This window comes from Hyaena hyaena, unplaced genomic scaffold (genome assembly GCF_003009895.1).
Source record: "Hyaena hyaena isolate Hyena2069 unplaced genomic scaffold, ASM300989v1 scaffold_214, whole genome shotgun sequence".
Lineage (NCBI taxonomy): Eukaryota > Metazoa > Chordata > Mammalia > Carnivora > Hyaenidae > Hyaena > Hyaena hyaena.
The window spans coordinates 494,523-519,454 of record NW_024080842.1 but is presented as its reverse complement, the minus strand read 5'-3'; the positions used below and the strand labels follow the sequence as shown (position 1 = coordinate 519,454).

General features: G+C 43.1%; 1 protein-coding gene across 1 annotated transcript in view; it reads right to left on the bottom strand.

The window, feature by feature from the left end:
- TRPC7 (transient receptor potential cation channel subfamily C member 7) overlaps window positions 1-24,932 on the bottom strand; it is a 157,922-nt gene that overhangs the window by 70,019 nt on the left and 62,971 nt on the right. The window contains exon 5 of the mRNA XM_039242302.1: window positions 21,265-21,447. Coding sequence (XP_039098233.1) covers window positions 21,265-21,447 — 183 coding nt within the window. The remainder of the gene's footprint in view (window positions 1-21,264; window positions 21,448-24,932) is intronic.

The window sequence follows — 24,932 nt, the reverse complement described above, 5'->3', positions numbered from 1 at the left end:
TGCCCAGACTTCTGCTCATTTCTGGGAATTTGTCTCTAAGTCTTTCTTTAACATTAACCTTATTTCCTGCTCTTCTGCTTTCCAGCATCAACCTGAGCAACAAAGTTAAACCTGGTGTAGACAATGGTCAGGTTAGTTCTCACATGGTTCTGGGACCTGCACAAACAATAGGGTATGTCTGTGATGAACGTTCTCCCCCTAACAGCTATCATAAGTTTCCACATCTAGAGCACACAGACAACTTTTAAGCGGTGTTTCCTCATTCTTAATGTCATGCTTCCATTTCTGTCATCTCATACTTGAAGGGACATTGTTACCTGACGGAGAGCCTGGCACACACCTTAGCCACAGACTTAGCACAGGTTGCTATTTTTTCCTCTTGATGGTATCAGTGTCTGCTCTGTCATTCATGCTTCCAGCCTGCACATCCCCAGTTGCACCTTTTATTTCTATGGGAAATGTGGAAATTTATCACACGCCAGACACTGGGAAACCTGCAGTGTTTATTTCTGCTGAAGGCACGCCCTCGTCATGCAGGTGACTTTTGGCTGTCATTCTTACATATCAAATGATGGGTATGAATATTCAGCAGCCAATGGAAAGGTCCCCTTGACAAACTTTCTGTTTAGTATTTGAAGAGACAGTAGTGCCCTTTGTCATTCAGGGGTCACACCCCGAGGTACATATATATTGTAGAAAATTTCCTAATGAATTAATTTTGGTCTTTCTTTAGGTGCTTTTTTTTTTTTTTAAATCAACCCATGGCAATAGTCTTTTTCTTTCTTTCAGAATGTTCATATTCTTCAGAAGTAGAAACTGAATCTCATAAGTCATTGTGGTATGTTTAAGTTTACATGTATGTATGCATGCATAAATTTGTATCTATCTTCTCATCCCCCCCATCCATCCATTCATTCATCCATTTGCCTGTCCAGAAAATACCCACTGAGCCAGATGCCAGGAACACAAAGGTTAAAAATAATGTTCTGGCTTTCATGGCCCTCTAAGTCTAGTCAGGGAGACTGGTAGACAGGAAAATTCATTGTAGCTCAGTCAGGGCTATAGCAGTGCTATCAGGATGCCTTGAAAGAGCAGAAAAGAAGCACCCATCCCAAGAGGGGATGTGGAGGGACAGTGATGGAAGGCTTCCTAGAGAAGGAGGGTTTCTTGAGCTGAGCTAGACAGTCTATTAGCAGGCCTTCCAGAGAGTCAGGAAGGGCATGCTGAAGAGAAGGAGCTGCAAAGATTTTGGGCTCCAAAGTCAGATCTTGCTTTAAATCTTGACGCTGTCTTGCATCTGGAAAGTGGGGGTGATGATGTTGATGGTGCACTGAATGAGTGTATTCAAAGCACTTGGTATGGTGACAGGCACAGATTAAGCACTTAATAGATTGTTGTTGTTTTTAGTGATTCCTCAGAGTCTCGCATGTCAGGAGAGATGAAGGTAGTTCAGGGTGGATGACCTTTGGGGAACAATGGGAGACAGGAGCTGCTTAGGAGCTAACACGGAGATTAAATGTGCCTCAGAAAAACAGGGTGTCTTGGGAGGTAGGGGGGATTCATAATAGTCTTTCATTTTTAGATATATGGGCCAGAACATGTAATGTAGATTGTATGCACACGCTTGTCCTCACTTCCGCCCCTCCTGTACTCCCATTTACCAAAGAGCAGAACAGCGTCATTTAAATTACAGCATCAGACAGTCTCAAAAGGCTCCAGAGGCACCTGATTCATGGAACCTGCCCAGTAGAAAATTATAATTTATTATATTGTCCAGGATTCTGTTTGCAACTTCTTTAAATGTTAATGATCAATAATGTAATTATGATGGGGAAAGTTTCTGGGCCAGTTGTGAGTTTAATTGGATTTACAAAGCCATCTGGAGCTTTGCAGAATTCTTTGTGTATTATTTTCAGACCAAGTTTTGAGAGCTTCTGGTTGCTATAATGTCTAACATATAGCAAAGACCCTGCCCCAAGCTCTGAAAATCCAGAAGGGAAGCCTAGTGACCTGAGGATGAGTCAGACGGCACAGGGATGATGGTAGATTCTGTAATCTCCCCTCTCCTCAACTCCCCAAGGACAGGGAAGGGGCTGGTATGGATGGGTTTCTGCTAAGAACTGAGCTCCCTTCATCTGGACAAGAGGCCTGACCAATTACTGCCCACCATAGGTAGAGAAAAAGAATGTTTCTTTCCATGTCTGAGATTTCTGCTAACGTGGTTCTTGCATACTTCCCATCCTGCCCCTCTCCTTTTCTCTTAGTGTGATGTAGCTCTACTGGCCTCCCCACTCTTCCTGAAACATGCCAAGGCTTCACTTGACCACCTTGACTAAAATAGAAGTCTTCCCTCTACCTGCCAATCAGCCCCTTCCTGTCTCTTACCCTGCTTTGTTTATATCACATGGTAACCACCAGACTTTATGATACACATTTGTCATCTGTCACTGCACTAGAATGTAGGCTCCATAATTGCAAGGACTTTTTTTTATTGCATGTCCATAGTACTCAGAACAGTGTCCAGTACATAATAGTCTTTCAGTAAATATTTGCTGAATGAATGAATGAATGAATGAATCTTCCACCTCATCTCCTTAACTTTGCTGTGTACCCCCACAAATAGGAACTCTAATGCTTTCTTTCCACCTGGGGTAGATGACATTTCTAATGATGGTGGCAACAGTCTCTCCCATCTCACATGCTCTGCAATGTGACAAAGATGAGGTCTACTTCCACTGCCACTGAGGTTGGGCTCACTCTCAGTGATCTGTTTTGAACAACAGAATGTGGTAGGAGTGATGCTGCAGAACTTTCCAAGACTGGACTTTAGAGATCTCCAGCATCTCCTTTTACTGCTGGGTAAGCTCCCTCTTCAAAGACAACTGCCCTGTAGACCACCTCACTGAGATCACTGTGCTATTAGGAAGTCCAACATAGCCATGTGCAGTGTGTGTATGTGTGTGTGTGTATACTGTGTGTGTGTATGTGTGGTGGGAGGGAGGTGGGGAGAGAGAGAGAAAGAAAAAGAGAAGGAGAGGAGAAGAGAGAGACAGACAGAAGCACACTATATAAAAGGGCATTCATGTGCCAGACATGTAAGTGAAGCATTCTGGGATCTTCCATTCCAGCCTAACCACCAGGTGGATACAGCTGAGCAAAGGACTCCATCTGATGCACCGTGGCCATAAGAACTTCTCACTTGAATCATGCCAGATTTTCTGTTCCACAGAATTGTAACCAGATAAAATTATTTGTTTTTTAAAGCCACTGAGTATTCAGCGCCAGAAAATAAGTTGAACGCTTGTGTTGCTTTCAGTCCCCAGCTCTTCGTCTTGTTTCCTTCCATGGGACTATTGGGCAAGAGCTCCCTCCACAGCTTTTACTTCTTCTCTGCTGGGATGTTCATCCTCTTTTCCTTCACAGAGGAAGAAGTGTCCCTTCTAATCGCTGCTGGCTCTCACCTCCATTGTTCTTGACCTTCCCCACAGCCTTTGGACATTCTGAAATCTGGTCCCTGAACCCTGCTGCAATTGCTCTCTCAAAATCATGTTAATTTCCTCCACTCGCCAGACCCAAGAGTCTATTCTCTGTCTTCTTTCCCTTGGAAAGCTCTGTAACCCAGATGACACCTCCTGCCCACTGAGCAGTAGATGGCCCTCCCTTAATCTCTGCACCACTGGGTGTCTGAGTAACCTTCCTGGGAGGGGCACCTAGAGGGCTCAGTTGTTGAGCAGCCAACTGTGGATTTTAGTTTAGTCATTATCTCACAGTCATGGGATCGAGGTCCGCATCAGGCCCCACACCTGGGATTCTTTCTCTCCTTTTTTTCTGCCCCTCCCCTATGCATGCCCATGCTCTCTCTCTCTCTCTCTCTGAAAAAAAAATTATAACAAAAAGAATAACCTTCCTGGGAGATGAGCCTGTCATGTTTTCTCAGCTGAAGTATCATTATGGGAGAATGATTGGCCTTCTACTTCCTGTGGCGGTGTCCTGCAGGATTGTGTGAGCCAGGTAGTTGTGGCTCAGGAGGAAGTGTGGTTTCTTAGGGTTCCAAAGACCACATGCTGGCCATTTTGGGGTATCAAGGTTCAGTGAAGGGTGGGGGATGGAGAAGGGTATCTGATGTTAGAGATGCTTCCTGAGACTGGAAGAAGAAAGTGGGTTTTATGAGTTTTCTGTGAGGTGTAGACATCAGATTGTCCTTGAACTATGCCCCATAGGTAGAAGGACCTCCAGATGGGAGTCATTCCAGAGTCCTGGGGGATTGACCAATGCCAGTGGGCTTCTTTGAGGAAAGGAAGGATCCCAGAAATAGTCTGGCCCACAGATCTTGCTTCATTGGAAGCTCCATGAGGGCAGGGATTCTGGCCTGTTTTGTTACTGTAGTCCCAACACCTGTTAACAGTATTTGGGACAGAGTGGGAACTCAAACAAACTGTTAAATGAATTATATGGAGCTACAGTTTGGGCACATGGTGGTGATCAGTACATGCTAGGGGCAGTGGTATCCACAAGGAGAAGTGGACAGGCCAAGAGCCCTCCTTTGGGTATACAGGTGAGTTTCCAGGACTGTGGTGTGACACAGAGGAGAATGCTCCAGAGTGACTGAGACAGGATTTTCTGGCCACCTGGGTAGGAGATAGGGGCCAGATTTCACATGGCTTAGAAGAAGTAAAAAATGTTAGGAGCCAGCATTTATTGGGCATATATGATGGACCAGGCATTATTCTAGGTGGTTTTCATGTGTTAATGTAATTCTCACAGTAATCCTATGACATAGACACCATTATGTTTTCTCTTAAACAAGTGAGGTAGCTGAGGCACAGAGAGGCTAAGGAACTTGTTTTAAGGTCATACAACCAAGATTATCAACCACCCAAATACTCACATTCCATCTATGAGATTTCTTACCCCAGGAGTCATGAAGCAAATTTATACTGGTTATATCTGTTTCTCCACTAATTACATGTTTAGTACTACATATATATGACATAAAATTTTAATAGTATAGTGACATTTCCAACAGAACAGATTAAGGTTAGAAATAGGAAATTGCTTTCTAATAATAGAGTATAATACCTTGGAGTGGGCTATGCTGTGCCTGCTACCCAGATAATATGTAGCCTTTCCTGTAACTAGTACCTACTCTGGATTAGATTGATTCCTGAAAGATAGCATTTGCCATGTGATAGTAGTCCACATTTTTCTAATACCTACTATATACTAGGGCTTTATAAGGCACGTACTATTACCTGCACTTGAGAGATGAAGGAAAAGCAAGGTTAAGTGGTTTGCCTGAGGTGACTCCATGCTGTCCCAATCCAGAGTTCATGATTCTAACCCCTCCTCCACATAGAAAAGATTCACCATGATCCACATGTTGAAAGATCTGGTGTTCAAAAATCATCCACTCTTTGATTTTCTGGAAGGGAGTCCATAATTTAAGGAAGAAGTTTTTAACAGCAGTGTTATATGGTTGTGCATATATGTGCAATGTTCATAAATATAATAACCAGTTACAATTACAATAGAACATATACACATGTATGTCCCCCACCCTCATAGTACACCGTTTTCTGTGGGCAGTGGGCTGTTATTAGCTAAGGATCTGTAACTGGTGCTGATGGATCTGGTTTTTGGAATTCTATCTTTATAAATCCTCCCTAATGGGCCTTAATATCACTAAATTTCAGCATGCTGGCTACTGAAAGCAGCTTCCAAATTAGTAAACTTTTAAACATCTCCTTTTTACTCATTGAATGAGGGTTCTTATTAGAAAATCAAGTACTATTTTGCATCCACTGAAAATAATCCAGGGAAACTGAAGGATCCAGTGAGAGATTTAGTTTCCTGAGGCTCTTGGCTGAGTTAGTTTCTATAGTCACAGACTTCCTCCAGTTTCTGGCACTTCTCTGCCTTTGTGCACAGGGCTTGTGGATTGAGTAGGAACACCTGACTCTGTGGGTTCACTTGCGCTCCATACTTCTTCTCTTTGGCAATTCTTCTGGAAACCTACTAGGCATGGGGAGCCAGTCTTAACCCCTTAGGTCCCAGCACAGCTGGGTGGCTAAGAACAGAGGCTTTGACGAAAGGGATGTAAGTTGGAATTCCTCTTCTACTTTGTGCCAATTGCCCAGCTTTTGGAGAGTTGCTTTCCCTCTCTGGGCCTCCATTCCTTCGTCAGTAATATGAGGACACATGACTGAGGCTGTGAGGCTGAGGCATGCACATGCAATGTGCTGTCAGGGCTGGCACTCATTAGAGAGAACTACTCTATATGTGTTCTTCCTGAGCATTTCTCTTGAGTCCTGATTCCTTCTCTCCTTGTCCCCTGCCTAGTCCTTCCCTGACCCATGTGGGTCCAGGGCTTTGCACTGCCTCATCCTACCACAAAGTCCCCCAGGTTCCAAGATGGCCTCCGGTGGCCTCTAGTGCCCTCTATCACCTAACTGGAATCTGAATAATATAGTTTGTCCTGTGGTTGATAGGCCAGACTCCTACAGAAGTTTCTAGGTTAAACTTGTGTGCTGAATTGCAAAGTCCTATTTTCTCCTTCCAAAATACCAATTATAGATTCTTCCTTCTTTTCATGAACACAGCTACCATTTTAGGCCCTCATCACCTCCCATTGGACTCCTCCAGTAGCATCTTATCTAGTTCCCATTCTCCTATACACTATCAAGCCCTGCTACTAGAACTGTCTTAGGGTAACAAGGCTACCTACAGTCGTGACCTAGCACTGACTTAGCCGCAAATAGATGTAAAAAATTCTATATTGCCCAAGACCCATTCATGCCAACATGGAAAAGGTCAAGGCTCCAATATACAAATGCTAAAGGATGTTGGTGGTGGTGTGTAGTGAATGGCTATGGGTGGGGGAAAACTCACATAGAAAATCCTCATCTGCATAGTGACCAGAGGAGTACATTTTAATATATTTAATGCTTGCAAAGTACTGATGAAACCAGTTCAGTTGTATAATACTGCTGATATTGAAAAATAGTATACCTCTTTGGAAAAATAATTTTGCTATATGTGTTTCACAAATATTTGTGTCCTTTGACCCAGGAGCCTCATTCGCAGAAACTCAATTTTTGGAAATAACAAAAAGAAGGAAAGAAAGTGGCATGTATGGAGATAATAGTAAAACATAAATCTATAAAAAAGCAAATGGTCATCAGTAGACAAGACATAAACAGTGATATATGAGTCTTATCCTGGCATAAAAATAATATAGAAAAAATAGAAAAGTGTTTACCTTCTAATGCTAGGTGAATCACATCACAGAATTATTTACCCTATGGCTGTAAGTATGTAAATACATGTGTGTGTATGGGAAAGAGTTGGAGGAATGTAAAGAAGTGGAAACAATCAACCTGTGGACCTGACTGTAGACTATTCTTTTCTTTTTAAAAATTTTTCCTGTTTTTATGCTGTTTGTGTAATAAACGAAGGAAGTATGATTATAAAGGCAACTTGTAAAGACAACGTCATTGATTCCATTTCTGTTATGGAATGAAGGCCATATACTTCAGCACATCTGCATAGCCCATCACACCTGGCCCCGCATCCCCAGCAGTTTGTATTTGCTCTGTCCCCAGGCTCCTGGTCTCCAGTTGCCAACCCCATTTTGTCCCTTCTTGCCCAGCCTCTTTTCCCACATGCCTTCACTCTCATGGTCTGCAGTTCTCCAAACATTATCACCCTTTTGTGCTTCCCTCCCATTTCTTTGTCTGGAACCTCTTCATTCCTCTTTTCTTTTGAGCTCTGACCCATCTTTTAGGGTTTGACTCATAAGCTACCCCTTCTTCTTCCTTAAAGATTTCCCACATCATTTTTGCCTGAGTTAATCTTCGCTTTCTTTGCTGGATAAGGGGCTGAATTCAGGTCTTTGTAGCCCTTTAGGATATAAGCTCCTGATGCCAGGTGCTGGGTCTTTTTAATGCTCCCAGATTTAGCTGATAACAGGTATCACATGATTATCTCCTCCTCCTTGAAGTTTGCAAATTTGCCTGTTTAGAAAGAGCTAATACCTATTAGAAGGGAAGCAAGCAAGCAATCAAATGATGATACGTCAGATGTGTTTATTATGGAATAATAATATAAAAACTGATTGATAATTTCTTCAGGATTCAGTTTTGGTGGCCTGAGTATTATGAACTTTATTATTCAAGCAGTGGTATTTTATTTTTAAATAAACAACCAAGCTCGCCCTTCCTTCCTTCCTTCCTTCCTCTCCCTCCCTCTCTCTCATTCATTCATTCATTCATTTATTCATAAAATAACCATGTCAGTGGTGGTCTGAGTTTCCATGAACTCAGTGCCAATAGTTATAGGAGTTCAAGAATGAGACACATAGTACCTAATATTCAGTGACTCATCATGGGCTACTTTGCTATTTATGTCATTTTGATTCTCAAGAGAATCCTGAGAGTTTCCTCAACAGTTTTTAGGAATGTGTCTCCTCTAGAACATGAGATTTTATTATATTTCAGAAAAATAAAATCTGGAAGAAAACTCAGGTGTGTTTCATTCATTGATTCAGTCAGTTGATCAGTAAATAATTTTGAGAATCTCTTGCTTGCTTTGGTCTACTGTAGGCTAGGGATACAGTGGTGAGCTGCTGCCACAGAGTTGAGTGTGTTGGGGAGAGTAGTAAACAGGTAAACAAATGATGTTACAACAAAAGAGGGTACTGGGATAGAGAGTGGCCCATGAGGGAAGGAGCAACATGGTGACTACTTCAGATAGAATGATCAGGAGGGCCTGTCTCACAAGGAGGTCTGAGTTTTGAACAATGAAGAAGGTCTAGCCAGAAGAGATTTGGGGAAAAAGGATCAATAACTTCTCTGGGTTGGGCACTAGTGTGGAGTGATGAAGGGACAGAGAAGAAGGCAATGTAGTTGGAGAAGAGTGAGCAGGACTGAGCTTGGTGCCAGGTGAATTTGGAGAGGAAGACAGAGGATAGGCCATGCATTACCTTGTAGGCCATGGTTAGTAGTTTGGATTTTAAACATGTTAAAGGCAAGAAGATGCTGTTAGTGGCCTGCCTATATCCCTCTACCAATTAGGCATGCCCATCCCCTGCTGGTGGGGTTGTTGGCTGCTGAGTGCTCACTGATAAATCCTTCTGCAGAAGTTTACCTCTGCCACTGGGAGCTGCTTTGCTCAGAAATGCCTGGGAGGTTATGCCTCTCCCCTGAGGGCAACCTGCAAGTAAAGACTGACTGATACAGATGCCCCTTGCTGCGCTACAGTGCTGCTCACACTCCAGAGCTCTCCCATGAGATCAGGCTGAAGTTAGGCTTCACCCAAACCACTTCTTAGCTTTGAAACCACTTATAGCTCCATAGGGTCTTCTCATTTTACTGGTATATTCCTGCCTCTTCACAGGAAGGTTAGTGTCATGGATTGGAAGTAAGAGACAGTAAAACCCTTCTGTGGCTATTCATACAAGTCCCTATTTAGGGAACAAATGATTATACTACCTTTGCACAGTTAGGATACTGTGGCCTTTTAAGGAATGTCACTGGGCAGGCAGTGCCTCTAATACTAGAAGTGTTAGAGGTGATGTTTTTGGTAAACAGGCGGGTTTGTGTTTGCCGAGTTCCTTTTACTTCTTTTAATCTTTCCTTGGTTGCATGCCTATGTTGAGTCAACAGGTGGTTTGATATTTAGTTTATAGTTAGATTAATATTTTTTTTAAGGCCACTTTATTTATTTATTTATTTTTTTACAAATAGTTTATTGTCAAATTAGTTTCTACATAACACTCAGTGCTCATCCCCAAAGTGCCCTCCTCCATGCCCATCCCCCCTCCCCCCCACATCCATCAGTCCTCAGTTTTTGTCAGCATTCAAGAGTCTCTCGTGGTTTGCCTCTCTCCCTTTCCCCCACCATTTCCGCCCTTCTTATAGTTAGATTAATTTTATATTGTTAATTATCAGTGGTTATCCACTCTGATAAAAGCTATGCAAGGAGAAATATTTCTTGTTACTCATATTAACATTATTGCTTCTATTGTTGAATAGATTAACTCACTATTAACTTAGGAGATGTTTGCATATTTTTGGTATTAAGTTGTTTTAATTGTTGAGCTTGAATGCTTTCTCAGTTGATGGCTGCTTTTAAGCCAACTATGGTTCTGTTTATGCTTACTCTCTAAAAAAGATTGTATCCTAGTTCTAAAAAGCTGTACCTTTTTAGATTGTATTTTAAACTTCTGTTGGAATTTTGGGGTGGTTAGGTAAGTTAGTTTAAAGTTGTACTAAAATTCTGTTCTGGGTAACCAACTGTGTTACCAGGTTCGTTAAGCTTTTCACCTCTACCTACAAATCTCACTATTTTGCAACACAGATGAGTTCATCCTGTAGAGATTGTTCATAGGTAGCTCGTCTGATTTCGGGGAGCCTATATCAGGAGCCTTGTCTCAGCCTCTGCTTCTTGCATTGAGGATTATGAGACTGTAAGCTCCCTGAGGGGAGAAACTCCACCTGTCTCTTTCACTTTGAGATGGAAGATGTGAGCAGGGTGTGACATGATCTGAGTAGTTAAAATTTTTTTCTAACTGTTGCTTTTGTGTGGTGGGGGCAGGCAGGGGGAGGAGAGGAGGGAGAAGGCAAAGGTAGGAAGAACACTTAGAGGCTATTCCAGTCTTTAAAGTACAGGATGACTGTGGCCTGGATTATGTAAGCAAAGGGATCTCTCTTAAGCACAGATTTCCATCCACAATTACACTTACAAAACTTCCCTTCCATCAAGGAATTTGCAAGTGACCTTAGGGAGATGAATGTTAATAAAAGAATAATGCATTATGGTACATAATGGGAGGAATATATAAAAGATCAAATGCTCATTAAGACCCTGAATCCATATATAAGCATTTAGTGCAGAAATAATGAGAGTTTGTCTTTAGCTTAATTACTGGAGTTAGTCACAGGTCCTTGGGGGGACTATAATTTCTAAGATCTGTATGACTCTGGGATAAAAGTGACAATTTGAAAATGGCTCTTGTTCTTTCCACTTTGGGCAAGTAAATGCATCTGATTTGCATCTCTTTCTTGGAGGCATTGGGGATTTATGTTACTCCCTTGAATGCTCCTCAAATTCTTTTCTTCTTGTTAACCTCCAAATCAGGATGTAATAATAATCAGACTATTTCAGCAAATGCAGCACATGATGAATATCATGATAGTTTCAAAAGCTAAGGCTGCGTAGCCTAGGAAACATGATAACCAAGAAGAAGGAAAATGCTTTAAAGGATTATCCTTTCATGCAAATATTTATATAGCGAAAGAGCTGAACAAAAGGCAGCAAAATAACCAGAAGGCGATAGTTTTCTCCCCTATTGTGACAGTCCTTACTTTGAGGATCTGAAATCTCTTTTGCAAAAGCATAGTAGTATCTGATCTTTAGAGGAAGTTGTGTTGGATGATTTACAGCAGGCCTGAGGAAGGGCAGAGAGGAGGCTTCAGGTGCTCTGCTTTTCCCTCTGAAAATGGAGCCAGGCAGATGTGGGGGCAGGTTCGAAACTCATACTAGTGAGTGCAGGGAGCAATCCTGAGATCTGCTGTGGAATAGTCAGTGATCTGAGTCCCTCTTTGGGGGGACAAAGGCCCCTGGGTCTCTCCCTGACTATGCACAGGCACCCTGGGAGCCACCCACCTCTTTGCTCCCTCCCTAAGACTGCCAGGCAGGAACCAATTTTAGGCTTTCTTTAGATAGTAAGAGTTCTTTTCCAGATTTCCAACCCCAGAGGACACATGTCATCAATGGAGAAAATGGAGGTGGTGGCCTCATACTTTGAGACCAGCCTGGAACATCACCTGAATATTATAAGGCCTTTAATCACAAAGGGAATTATAGTTAGTTGGAGAAGGATTAAAGCCTATGACTTTGCACTTTGTGCCCATCTATTCATTTACTCAGCAGGGAGCCTGTACATTATGTGCTGGGTAAGTACTGTTCACAGACCAAGATGAATGAGGAGAGGTCCCACTTTGTAGGAGCTCAGTCTTTCTGCAATTTAGAATCATGAGAGCCTTTAAAAAACACATTCATGGGGTTCCTGGGTGGCTTGGTCAGATAAGCATCGACTTCGGCTTAGGTCACGATCTCACAATTTGTGAGTTTGAGCCCCATGTCAGGCTCTGTGCTGACAGCTCAGAGCCTGGAGCCTGCTTCAGATTCTGTGTCTCCCTCTCTCTCTGCCCTCCCCTCTGTCTGTCCCTCTCTCTAGAATAAATAAACATTAAAAATTAAAAAAAAAAAACACATTCCCTAGGCTTGGAAGAATTGGATTGGAGACTGTGGGTGCGTCACCGACATTGGTGTTTTTAAATAAAGCTCTCAGGTGGCTTCATGGTGTGGCTAAGTTTGAGAATTCAGTTCTAGAGAGATACAGTGAGTTTGAGTTTGATTTCATCTTGGATTTGGTCTGGAGAGATGCATTACATGCTTGGAGAACTGTGAACCCTGCCCCCACGGTTTGTCGTTAAGAGGCTGTGGCCTAGATTCTGAAAACCATCCTAGAGCTTCTCAATGTGGAATGATTTTGTTCCCACCCTTTCCCCCAGGGACATTAGAGACTATCTGGAGACATTTTTGGTTGACACAACATGGGGGGAGAATGCTACTGGCATCTAGCAGGTAGAGGCCAGGGACATTGCTCACTGCCCTGTAGTGCACAGGATGGTGCCCCCAGCAAAAAAATTGGCCCCTAATGTCAGTAGTACTGAGTTTGAGAAACACTGGTTTAGACTTATGGGTAATTTTACTTATAAAACCAACATAGCAAACAGCTTCCATTAGCTAACATTTATTTTGCACTTACCATGTTCTAGCTGCATTATGTGTGTTAATAAACATTGATTATTGTTTATTAGGTATTATTTGCTCTCATTATAGAGATCAGGAAACTGAGGCCCATGAATGAAATATGTTGTCTGAAGGCACATACCTAGCAAGGGAGGGACTTAGGACTCAAACAGTCACAGTCAGGCATCCAGATGCAACATTGTACTGATGCCCACCAGGGCATCTCTTCTTCTGAGAGTTTAGCCAGGCAGAAAAGGGGTACATGCATACTTGGATTAGTCCTTCTTAAGATTTGCTTTTGATAAGAATGAACTTCATTTAATCATTACAAAAGATAGTCCCTCTGAGCTGACAGATTAACGGACATTGATCATTTTTGTGCCGTGTGGTCAGGCTAGGGCTACGGAAGTGCTGAGAAGAATTCCCAAAGAGGATGCAGATTGATGCTTTTGACACCAGTAGATTCTAACAGTGTTTGGCAGCTACTGGGCACCCTGCGGTGCAGTTTGGGGTAGTGCCTGACCAGCCAGACTGTGTTTATAACAACTCTGATCTTCATAACTCTGAGCATCTGGTAAAACGATGCCTCAGCAGGAAAACACAGTGGGAGAATGTCTGCTTAGAGCGTGTGAGTGTCTGAATGGACTCTCAGATGTCCTCTAGAAAGCCCTGGTGTCCCCAGGTCCCCTTTGCTCACTGTTCCTGTGCTCTGTGCAGACAGAGGAAATGAAACAGAACCCCAGCAGAGGTCATCTTCCCTCTCTCTCTGTCCTCCCCATGGTCACTGCACTTGGAGTGAGGGGTATCAGTCAACTGTGCTTCTCCTGCTGAACCTCCTTGTCTCTATTGGTGCAGATTTAGGTCAGGAGACTCTTGAGCATCAAGGTCCACCTTATGTGGGAGGTTGCTGTGGGCTCGTGGGTTAGGTCACTTAGCTAAAGCCACATACTCAGCAAGCCTAGAACTTGAGCACGCAGACTTGCAACCATAACATGTTTTTGTTTTCTTCTCCTGGGAGTTTTTCCAGGTAGGAAAATGGGCCCATTTACAGCATGACTGTAAAATATGCACAAGGTGGTGATTTTTGGGAGAAGGAAGCAAAGAGACTTCTGCTGGTGTTAGAGCCCTGGCCCAGCTTTAGACAGAGCAGTGACACGGGTGCAGTTGGCCCCCTGCCCCCCAGCTCACCCCTCACTCCTTGGCATTATGCTCTGAGGGGAAAACTGTGGGCTCATTTTGTGTGGTTCAGGGCCCCAGGTCTGTGAAGAAATCTTGAAATGAAGTTGACAGCATGGAATTGAGGTTCATGGAGGACATCAACTTGGTGTGTTACCATTTTTTTGGTAGAGATTTTCTATTTTTATTAAGAACACAGGCTATTGGCAAAGAATTTTACAGTCTCTCCAGGCTTGGCTGGGCTCTCAGCTCCACTGTTCAGCTGTCTCTTCCATCTCCCATGGAATTTTTTCCTCAACTTTTTTTTTCTCACCTTTTTGAGGCTGCCTTCTATCTCAGAGGTTGATTCTGCTTGCTTCCTATTTATAGAGAAGTTGAGGCTATTAATATGAATTCCTTCAACTTTTGTCCTTTTGATAGTCATTAGTGCTATCTGCCGAATAGCTTCATTTTTCTCATCTTTCAAAATACGGCAGGGTTATACTCCCTGGCTTCTCTCATGGTGCTGGTGGGCTCTGTGACTAACTGTTGACAACAGGTTGTAGGGGAAACAATGTGAGTCCCTTCTAGGTAGAAGAATTTACTTGCTGGTGTGGGACTCTGCATCGCTGGACTTCCGTTTGGTAGTGGGGGAGCTTTGGAGAGGGTAGTTGTGCCTACCATCTCTTCCAAGATGGAAACAGAATGAGCAGTAAATAAGCCACCTTTTCCTAAAAGCCCCTACAGCTTCAGCTGTGCTTGTCAACACAGCACAATGATGCCTGTGTTGACTAATACCCACTTTTGCCCAACAACTGTGCAGCATCCATACCCGCCCTGTTTGCCTTGCAGCCTTTCTCAGAGGAAAAGCTGTCTACGCATCTTTCCTCATCTTATAACCACTTCTGATTAAAGTTCTCCAGTGACTTCCTATTATTCTTAGAAATGAATGAGAACAACATCCTTTAGCATCGTCTAGGAGCCTCTGCAAGGTCTGGGCCCTGCCTGCGCCTTTACACTCATCCCACACCCTGCTCTTCTGGACGCCTTCCAACTCAGCCACATTTACCTTTCAGTTTCTCTTATATGCTCTCTTTTGTTTCTCACCACAGGGCCTTCGACTATGCGTTGAGCATGTTCCATCCTTCAGAAATGTCCTCCCAAAGTCTGGTTAACTTTTTATTCTTTAGCTCTCAGGGCAAATATGACTTCCCCAGAGAAACCTTCACTGACCTCCATGATTAGGTCACATCTAGCTTTAGAAGTTATCATATCCTGGTCTCTTTTATAATAGTTACTTCAGTGGCAGCATGACAGTTTGTTGGTGTGATGTTTTGATTAATACCTGTCTTTCCCATGATGGCTGACATCGTGTCATTTCTATTCACCATGATGTCCCCAGTGATTAGCACAGCATGGTCTGTAGTGACTCACTGAAAGCCTGTTGAAGGCATGAGGGAGGGTGTGCACCCATATTGTCCAGTGTGGTACCCGCTGCCCACATGTGCTTTGATATTTAAGTTATTAATTTAAAAATTATTAAGAATTGAGTTCCATAAGTATATTAGCCACATTTTAAGTGCTGCCTAGCCATAAGAAGCCAGTGCCTACCATGTCAGAGAGCAGAAAAATAGAACATTTCCAGCATCACAGAAAATTCCCCTGGGATAGTGCTGCCAGGATAAAGTCCAAGTGGCTGTGTAATGAAATTACCTCAAGGGTTTGGTTTGGACAAGCTTTCCAGTCCGCCCCTTTCCTACAGTGATACAGTCATGGCAGAGTGCATGTCCCCCTCCAAACGCATCCCCAAGCATGCCACTCTCCCTCAGGTCTCTGTGACTTTTCAACTTTTACCTCCCTCTGCCTACAGTGTCCTCCCATACCTCTCTGCTAAATTGACATTCCATTCAGGACCTCTCATCCTCTTAGCCCCATCTCAAACATTTCCACTTCCGGGAAACTTTTCTTGGGGTCATGACCAAGCTGGTCACTGCTTCCTCTGGCCTCCCTGCTGCCCCTTCCCATCTATGTTTAAATGTCCTGCTCAGAGATGATTGTGTTCACTGTTGTTCACACTTCTCTCCTTTGCTATATGAACCTTTCAAGGGCGAGGCCTGGGTCTTTGTCTTCTCAGTCTCCCCAGTGGCATAGTAGACACAGTGAATGTTGGTTAAATGACTTCTAAGGAAATGAATGACAATCACAGGGGATATTATTTCCCTAGTACAGTGGTGTGGAGAAAGAGGGAACTGTCTTAGTAGGGTTAATGAGACCCCCTGCCCCCCACATTCATTCCTTCTCCTTCCCATGGTCCTGTCTCAGGGCTTTATTTCATGTGAGATTAGCTTTCTGAGCCAGGAATCACCCAGGAGCTTGGCAGAGTCATGAAGGGGAACCTCTGAACTTTCAGTCTGGAAGGCTCGGCACAATGGAACTGCTACATTAGGAGTCCCATCACTTTGAACCATGGCCAGTGCCATGCTTAGGTCCCACAAACCAAGCCACAAGTCAGGACGCTAGAGCTGGAACCACCTGCAAGTCTGAAAGGGGTGACTGCTGTGAATTCTACTTTGGTCAGCTAGTGAAGTGCAGAGACTACTGCTGCCATAGTCCTAGCATCCCTGTCCCTCCCTTCCCCACCACCCTATGGCTCCTTAAGGGTTGGACTGTCATACCCACCTTGGGATGCCAGGCAGGCTGTAGAGCTCACAGGCAGTGGCTGAAACAACTTGTATTCATGTGTTCTCTTTTTTTTTTCTTTGTAATAGATGTTTGCTTTGTTATGTCCAAAGGGACCTCTATCCCTTCTACAGGGTGGAGTTAAGGATTCTGTCATATAAACAAGACCTTCTGAGTCTCTCTGTCCCACTTTCCTGTGGCATTTGAGCTTGGTGGACACATGTCTACAAAGTTATTTCAGCACATAGGAGATTCATATGATCCTCATTAAGGTAGACCAGGAGTCTCGAAGAAGGAAGGGATGATGGAGGGGAAGGAAAGGAAAATAGCATCCCTGTGAGCCTAGAGATAAAGAAGCAATCAAGAGGAGAGAGGGAGAGAAGGGAGTGAAGGGCCCAGATGTGTCTTCAGTTAGACAAGTTGAATAGAGCAACAAGCACTATGTTTGGATCTCTTAAGCATTGCCACTCAGCAGTGACCACGTGCCAGACACTGGACTCCCTTTGTGGGTACAGCCTGAGTCCAGCTGAGTCTAAATGGATTTCAAGACTGGTTGCATCTTTCTTACTGGTAGAGCTGGAAGTCTCCTAAGCATTTTTTTAGAATTGATATGCAGAGGGAGAAGAGTGCTTTTAATTAAGAAAGATAATAGGCATGGTTCCAAAGGGACAAAGATAGAGATGGAGAAAACAGTAAGATGTCTGTTAGTCACATTGGCCCTGAATGAGAAGGGCCAATGTGGGCTGTAGGCCAAAGCTGGAGGGATTGTTTTCTTTATCCATGAGCACAAAAGAACTTGCTTCTGAGCTTAAGTGTGACTCAGTATGGGGAACAAGCATCCTTATTTCTTCATAAGGCAAACGTGGCTTCTGAAGGGACTGTAGTCTGTAAAGGCTAGGATGGACTGGGATGTGTGACAGAAATGCATTAAGTAATGTGAGCATTGACTCTAGGCCAGTGCAATGTGTGTATTGTATTGCTTCATTTATACCCACGGGCTGATGGGCCTGAGGCTGTTTAAGGCACACCTAATTTATCCCATTTGATTCTTTCATAATCCTACTATGAAGTAGGTATTTTTATCCGAAGTTTATAGATAAGACAAGTCATACATAGGGAGGCTAAGTGACTTAAGTGACTCCATTAATAATTGGTTGGACCAGAATTAACCTTAAAGGGCATATATATTTTTTAAAATGTTTATTTATTAATTTTGAGAGAGAGAGTGTGCATGTGCATGGGAGCATGGGAGGGGCAGAGAGAGGGAGAGAGAGAATCCCAAGCAGGCTCCATGGTATTAGTGCAGAGCCTGATGTTGGGCTCAAACTTACAAACCAGGAGATCATGAGCTGAGCCAAAATCAAGAGTCAGACACTTAACTGACTGAGCCACCCAGGTGCTCAAAGAGCATCTTCTTAGCCACTTCTCCAGCACTGTTTTCCAGACACACTTGTTAACATTTCATATGACACATTTGCCTAGGTTTTTGTGGAGGTTGAGTTACCCTCTTCAGACAAAAGTCATGGAGAGCAACCGTATCCTCTCAAGGCTGTTTGTCTTTTCTACAGGAATTTTAGGCTATAATGACAATGTCCTTATGTTTCTTGCATTTTTAGGGAGAAGACAAAGGACAAAATAGGGATATCTCTGGAAATAGATTATTTAGTTCCAAGAAAGGAGGACATCATTAACAGTAATGATGCTTCCCTATGGAACTCTGGAGAACTTTCCAGTTTCCAGAGCATTTCCTCTCATAGCAATTCATTTGAAAGTTCACAGAACACTCTGCAGCAAAAACTTCTATACCCGTTTTGCAGATGGGGAATGAGACCCAGAGAGCATCAAAGATTTGCCCAAGACCACGTGGCTAGTAAGGAAATAATCATGCTAAACATCTGGTTTCCTGACACCTACTTCATAACTCTTTTCTGTGTCCCAGATTGTCCCTTGTGCACTGGTGGAATAACTATTCTTTATCTAATGGAGGCTGATATTATGGTCGAGCTGTCTGGAAGACTAGGCATTAGTGTTGCCTGTAGAGAGGCAGACACTCAAGTGAAAGACATGGTCCAGGGCTCGTTACCACCCACAGGGTGGCACCCACTAGATTTGAATCTATGCATTTCATAGATAATGTAGGCTGATTCTGTATTAGAGTTTCCCAAAGACTGTTACACGGAAAACTAGTTTCACCAGATGTTCCATGAGAAACAGAGTTCTGTGGTCAAGTAATACATATTGTACTCTTCTTTAAATTAGGGTAGAAATGCATATTAAAAGTTCTGTAATGTCTTTAAGCAAAGAAATCTATTTAACTCAACATCTCCAAATTTATTTGAACACAAAACCTTTTTTTAAGGTCATAGATGTTAGCATATGAAACTGCCAAGAACAACTAGTTTGGTTTAATTACTGAATTAATGGTTTGATTTGATATCATGTAGATAAAGACTTGGGAATTTTTTATGGTTTTTATTCCAGCCTTAAAACTATCATACATGCCAGGTGTGAATGCTGGTGTATTTATACATAGGCCTTGGTGCTAGTCATTTCCTAACTCAGAGACCCAAGGTTAGATGGTGCCCATGTAAGCATGCTAAAATTCATAAATTAAAAATGCAATATTATTATTATATAAATACACCTTTTTAACATTCAGTATTTTCACTGGTAATTCATGATGGGTAAATGTCAAGGAAAGCTCTGAGTCTGTCTGCTGTTGCATAATGGCATACATAGTTTGAGAGAATTTATACCCATTGTAGGTCTTTGAAATGAGCAAGGCTGACTTCTTATGCAGGTTGTTTATCACCTTCCTACCAATGGATTGGCACAGACATTCGACATTCATGGCGGATATTTCCTGAGACCTTTATGACTCTCCTAATTGGCACATACCACTAAATATTTCCCTCATAAACCTTTTTATTCTGCCCCAAACTATCATGTTTATGGAGTGCTTCACTTTTTCATCTCATTCGTCACCAGGGCTGATTTGTACTTGGTAGGTGACAACAAGAGGTGGTGGCCAGACTTCAGGACTAGCTATTGATCTACCCTCGATGACAGTTTCGCTAAGAGATTTGGATATATATGGTGAACGCTTGCATTTCGTGGGCTGTTGGAAATGCTTATGAATAGCCAGCTGTCAGTGTCCATATGCAGATGCCAGGCATCCCCTGTTCTTGGGGTTTTCACAGGCATCTTTGCCTCCACCCTGTGCTCCTTCCCTGTGCTGGGAGGCAGCCAGACACGCTTGCTTCTGGGAGGAAGGAAATGCTTGGGGTTCTGGAAACTCGTGCTCATCTTTACCACTGCTAAACATTTGCTATAGTGGGGTTTGTGTGAACTCCAAAGCCATGGATATCTCAGCAGCTTCTGGAATGGATTGCTGTGCTCTGATGAAAAGCCTCAGTGAGCTCTTGGGATTGGCAAAAAAAAAAAATGAGTTTTTCTGAGCTAAGAAAACAGGGTTGTACTTGAAGCTGCAGCTCACTCCCTCTCTTTTCGTAGCCCTGTGATTTTGAATCGTAATCAAAGGTCACCTTTCCCGTGATTTGTATAGTTTAACTTTGGGACTCAGAGTCTCTGAAAAAAGTTATTTTTCTTATTTTTTTATTATTATTAAAAGCAAAATGACAGGAGGATTTTTTTCAGACTTGGAAGCTCTCACTAGATGAATTCTACTGATATATGTGATTCATTGAAGAATGATTCACTCCACCCAAATTAAGATAAGTAAGAGAAATGCCTATAGGTCAGTTTGGGCGTTTTGAAACTACCCCCGGTATTGACCCTGTGAGATGGGGAAAAAATAAAAACCCCTAAAGACTGGTCACCCATTTTGCTTATGTGGAAAACACAATGATATTTAAACACATGAACCTTTGGAGGTCTGCAGTTTTCATCAGGATGGATGGCATCATCTAACATAAGAGCAGATTCTAAAGAACCCAGAGTACATCTAGAGTGGAAACATAATTGAGATTTGCTGCTCAGGACTTCAGTCTGACTACCCACTGTGGATCTGAGGGCCATGGGGTACCTGTGGCCATTCAAGACACCTTGAGGTTGACTGAGGAGGTGGTATTATTCACAGTATTATTCCTGTGAAAGTCTATATGAGCTTCCTACTAAGTACTGTCATAAGCCTTTGGAGTGCAATTCCTCTGAGGCTCTCAGAACCATGGATCCCATGAAGCCTCCACACTGAAACATTTTCTAGTCAACAAGTCCCCAAGCACACAGAGAAAGCTCAGCCAATGCTATTGGTAGACCAGAATAATATGTTTCTCATGAAAACTTGGGAGTTGGCCTACTTGCTAATGTGATGTCACATTGTCCCTGCCAGTAGTTTGGAGGCTGAAAATCTCCTCTTTTGTTTTCCAGGCTCAAAGCCTGTTCATGGAATTACAGTCATGCTAGCTATCTTTCTCGAGGAGTGAAGAAATGGGGTGCTGAAAGGGGCTCGAGCAGTCCTGCAAGTCAGGCAGTTCTCTGTCTAGAGAAAAGTCGAGTGATGGGTGTTTTCACAGTCGCCTTGTGGGAACATAAAATATGCATGGGCCAACTGCCCTGCAAGGCAGGAAGGCCTTGCGAGGTGGGGAAGCTTACCTTCTTGACTTCATATTTAATGGCGAGTTTGATCCGGCTCAGTCTTGGACGGTGGTGGTCGGACCAGACTTGGAAGTTCACATCACCATTTAAAATCGCTTCCACCTCTTCTGTGTCTCGGCATAGGTCCAGCACGCCCACCACAAAATCCTTGCACTGCATAGATAACTTCCTGTAATCATTCTAACAGAATAAAGAGAAATCAGGGGTGTGTCACACTGAGCCCCGCACGCACATCAGCGTGCCCAGCACAGCAGGGTCCACCCTGTGTAAGCTTACAGAGAGCACTGGAGTGAGGGTGTGCTGTGTCCACAAGGCACCGCAACCCAGAGGACACCTTCTCTAAGCTGGAATTTGTCAGGGTGTGCTACATGGTCCATCTGTGTCTGAGTCACCTTGGGTGCATGCTAAGATTGCAGATTTCCAGGTCCTGTCACTGACTGACTGAGTCAGAATTTTTGCGGTGGAGGCCCAGGAGTATGTCTTTTAACTTGTTTTGTAAGTGATTCTGATGGCTACTTGAAGCCCATCCTGGGCTCTTTACAAGCAGCAGTTCTGAGAGCAGGGTGATAAATGAACTTCTAAGACTGGAAATAACACTTCACTAATTTACCACCAATATATAGTGGGAACTATTCTACACAGGAAGTTTATGGGGAAGATACAGCTGATAGGCTAAAATTGGAAAAAAAAATCTACACAGGTGTGCTTTCTTTTTATGTGCTGGAAAATCTGGTAGTAAATTGTAAATTTAAAAATCAAATGTAATTTAAATCTAACCACGATCTTTTCTTACCACAAATCCTTTTGTGTGATGAACATGGCTCCTTAAATTCTTGCCTATTGAATAAACATTTCTAGAGCTTGACCTTTTCTTTCTTCCCTCCCTCCCTCCCTCCTTTCTTTCTTTCTTTCTTTCTTTCTTTCTTTCTTTCTTTCTTTCTTTCTTTCTTTCTTTTCTTTTCTTTTCTTTTCTTTTCTTTTCTTTTCTTTTCTTTTCTTTTCTTTTCTTTTCTTTTCTTTTCTTCCTGTTGCTTCTGGAGTTCCCTGTACTTTATCTAGGTATGCCTTTCAGAAGTCTCTTCGAGAGGCTGCAGGTCCTTTCCTAGTGATATGCCAACCTCACTCTCCCCAAAACAGGTTGCTTCATCTCCACATAACGACCCAAAGTGTCGGACAAAAAAATGTTTCTTGTCACCCTCCTGTCACTACTCCCCCAAATATTCTCCTCTAGAGGTTTCCTTGTTCATTTGTTAATTGAAACAAGTCTATTCAGAGAGGACACAAGAGCCACATGTCACTTTTAGTGACATGTCAGCAGTCCAGACTGGTAAATAGTAGTTGGTAAGCAGGAATGCAGGTTTGCTTTTCCAGAATTTGGATTCCTGAGTAGATAGGTGGAACCTGGCAAGTTGTAGAAGTTTAGCCATTTTTCTGAATTAATGATTCTTGTCTCCTTCCAGCACTGCTGCATCAAAATGTCACTGTGCATTAGAGAAAGAAGGCAGTAAATGTTTGTTTGCTAGGAGATCAGGATCAAGAAAATGGTTTCTGACAAGAGTAGCCACCCTTCATTTTTATATATAATTTAAAGAGAAGAAGGGAATTCTGGGTAGGAAAATGACTGCTCAGCTCAGGCAGACTATCATGGAGAGAAATTCAGGGAAGATACTAGGAGAATTCTGGATTTTGATATCTGGCGTGGAGCCTGATTAGTGTGTTATGAAGAGCTGTGTTGTCTGTGCTTCCATCCTTAACACTGCTCCCTCCCTCCATCCCTTCCTTCCTTGTCTTATTATTGAGGGCCTCCCATGTACCAGGCAATGAAAACTTGGCAATGAGCAAGGCAAATGTAGTCTCTGAGTACTGTGGGATAGAGGAGCCTAGGGACCCACTCTCTGGATTGCATAACAGTAATGCTAAGTAAAACTTGCTCAGAGCTTATTCCAGCCAGGATATTCTGAGAGCTCTGATGAGCCAGAGGTAGGAAACTCCAGGGACTGGGCTCAGCAAAAGGGACCTCTTCAACTCTGGTGGTCCTTCTGCCACAATTCAGGTTCGCTAAGTCTACGTGGTTCCCACTCCATTACCATTATTGTCTCTTTCTTGAAAAGAAGGAGTCTCTGACTACTGTTAGCTATTCCTGGTAAGACAGACACTTCCCCATTAGTTGGACATGACCTTATCTTCTTGGTAGAAACTCCTGCCTAGAGCTGAGTGCATGGATAGATACAGAAAAGAAGTGGAAAGGGCTTGACCCAACCCATGGCCCCAGCTCCCCATGCTAGGAACATCAGGCTGTACTACCCCAGGCCTTCTGCATATTTCTAGGTTCAGCATACTTCAGAATACAGGGTGCCATTTTATTTGAGACGTGTACTTCCCAGGGTTCTTGCAACTAGCCTGGCTATAAAAAGGGGAGACAAAGCAGACACAGCAGCCAAAGTATGTAGTTTGCTTTTTACTTCCTTCATTGGAGATAGAGACTGGAAGGCAACAAACCTGGTGTCTGTGGATGGCTAGAAGAGTCAGAGAGAACCTGGGCCTGCCAGGAAGACAGAGATGACATGGGTAGAGACAACTGCACATGGTGGGGGATGGTTATGGCCAGGCCCAGGCTTATCAGAGAGAACTGTAGGTGAACATCTCTGGGTAATTATGATGGAAAAATTATTGGGCCAACACTGAGCTCAGTGAGCCTTCCAGGTCACACCCTCCAGCTTTAGTTGGGGGTAGATGAGACACACAGCCAGGACTTCACAGGTGCCCTTTTAAAAATATTTTCATCTTCTACACATTAAAGTCGGCAAGTCCCAATGTGTGACAGATGTTCTGCTTACAGCATCTCACTTAATCCTTATAAAATGTCATGATGGAGGGACTGTCAGCATTTCCAAGTTAAAAAGAGGAAACTAAGACCCAGAGAGGGAAACTAAGGCTGAATCCACTTTCCCTTCTATTAGTAACTTACTTATCTCTGGATCACTCTTATCTTCCTTGAATATTTTAGCTCCTGTCTCAGTGCCCTCTTCCAACATTACTGCTGTTGTTATTCTTGGTGGTTCCAATATTCAGAAAGATGGCCTTCCCATTACTCTGCTCTCTCATTTCCTTGATAGTATCTTTCTCAGTGACCCCAGCCTCTTTCCTTAACTCTTAACCCAGCCATTCATTCTTTTAATTATTCCCCACAACTGCAGCTCCTTCATGACTCCACCTTCAAGTCTCCCCGTTTCTGACCACTGCCTCCTATATGTCAAGCTCACTCCCTCTGGGAGCCCAAACCCAGCAATCTTGTGATTCCACCATACCTCCAAGCCATTGATGATACCTCCCTTTCACTAGCTTTCATTCCCTTTAGATGTCTGTCTCCCTCCTTGCAGTGCTTATATTTCACAGGCATTTGTTAAAATCATCCCTGCACATAACATTAGCTCTCTTGCCCTCCTCCTATTTCATCCTTCCCACTGGACAAAAGCCTGTCTTGAGTCTAACTTTCCACTGCCTTGTTCCTACATCTGAATAGTAAATGTGGCTGGAGAACACACACCTGCATTGATCACACATGCTACAGATGACCTCCAAACTCAAGCAGTACTTGATGCCTCTGGGCAGTTTATCCTCCCTCTCTCCTAACAAGTATTTCTTTTTTTTTTTTTTTTTTTTTT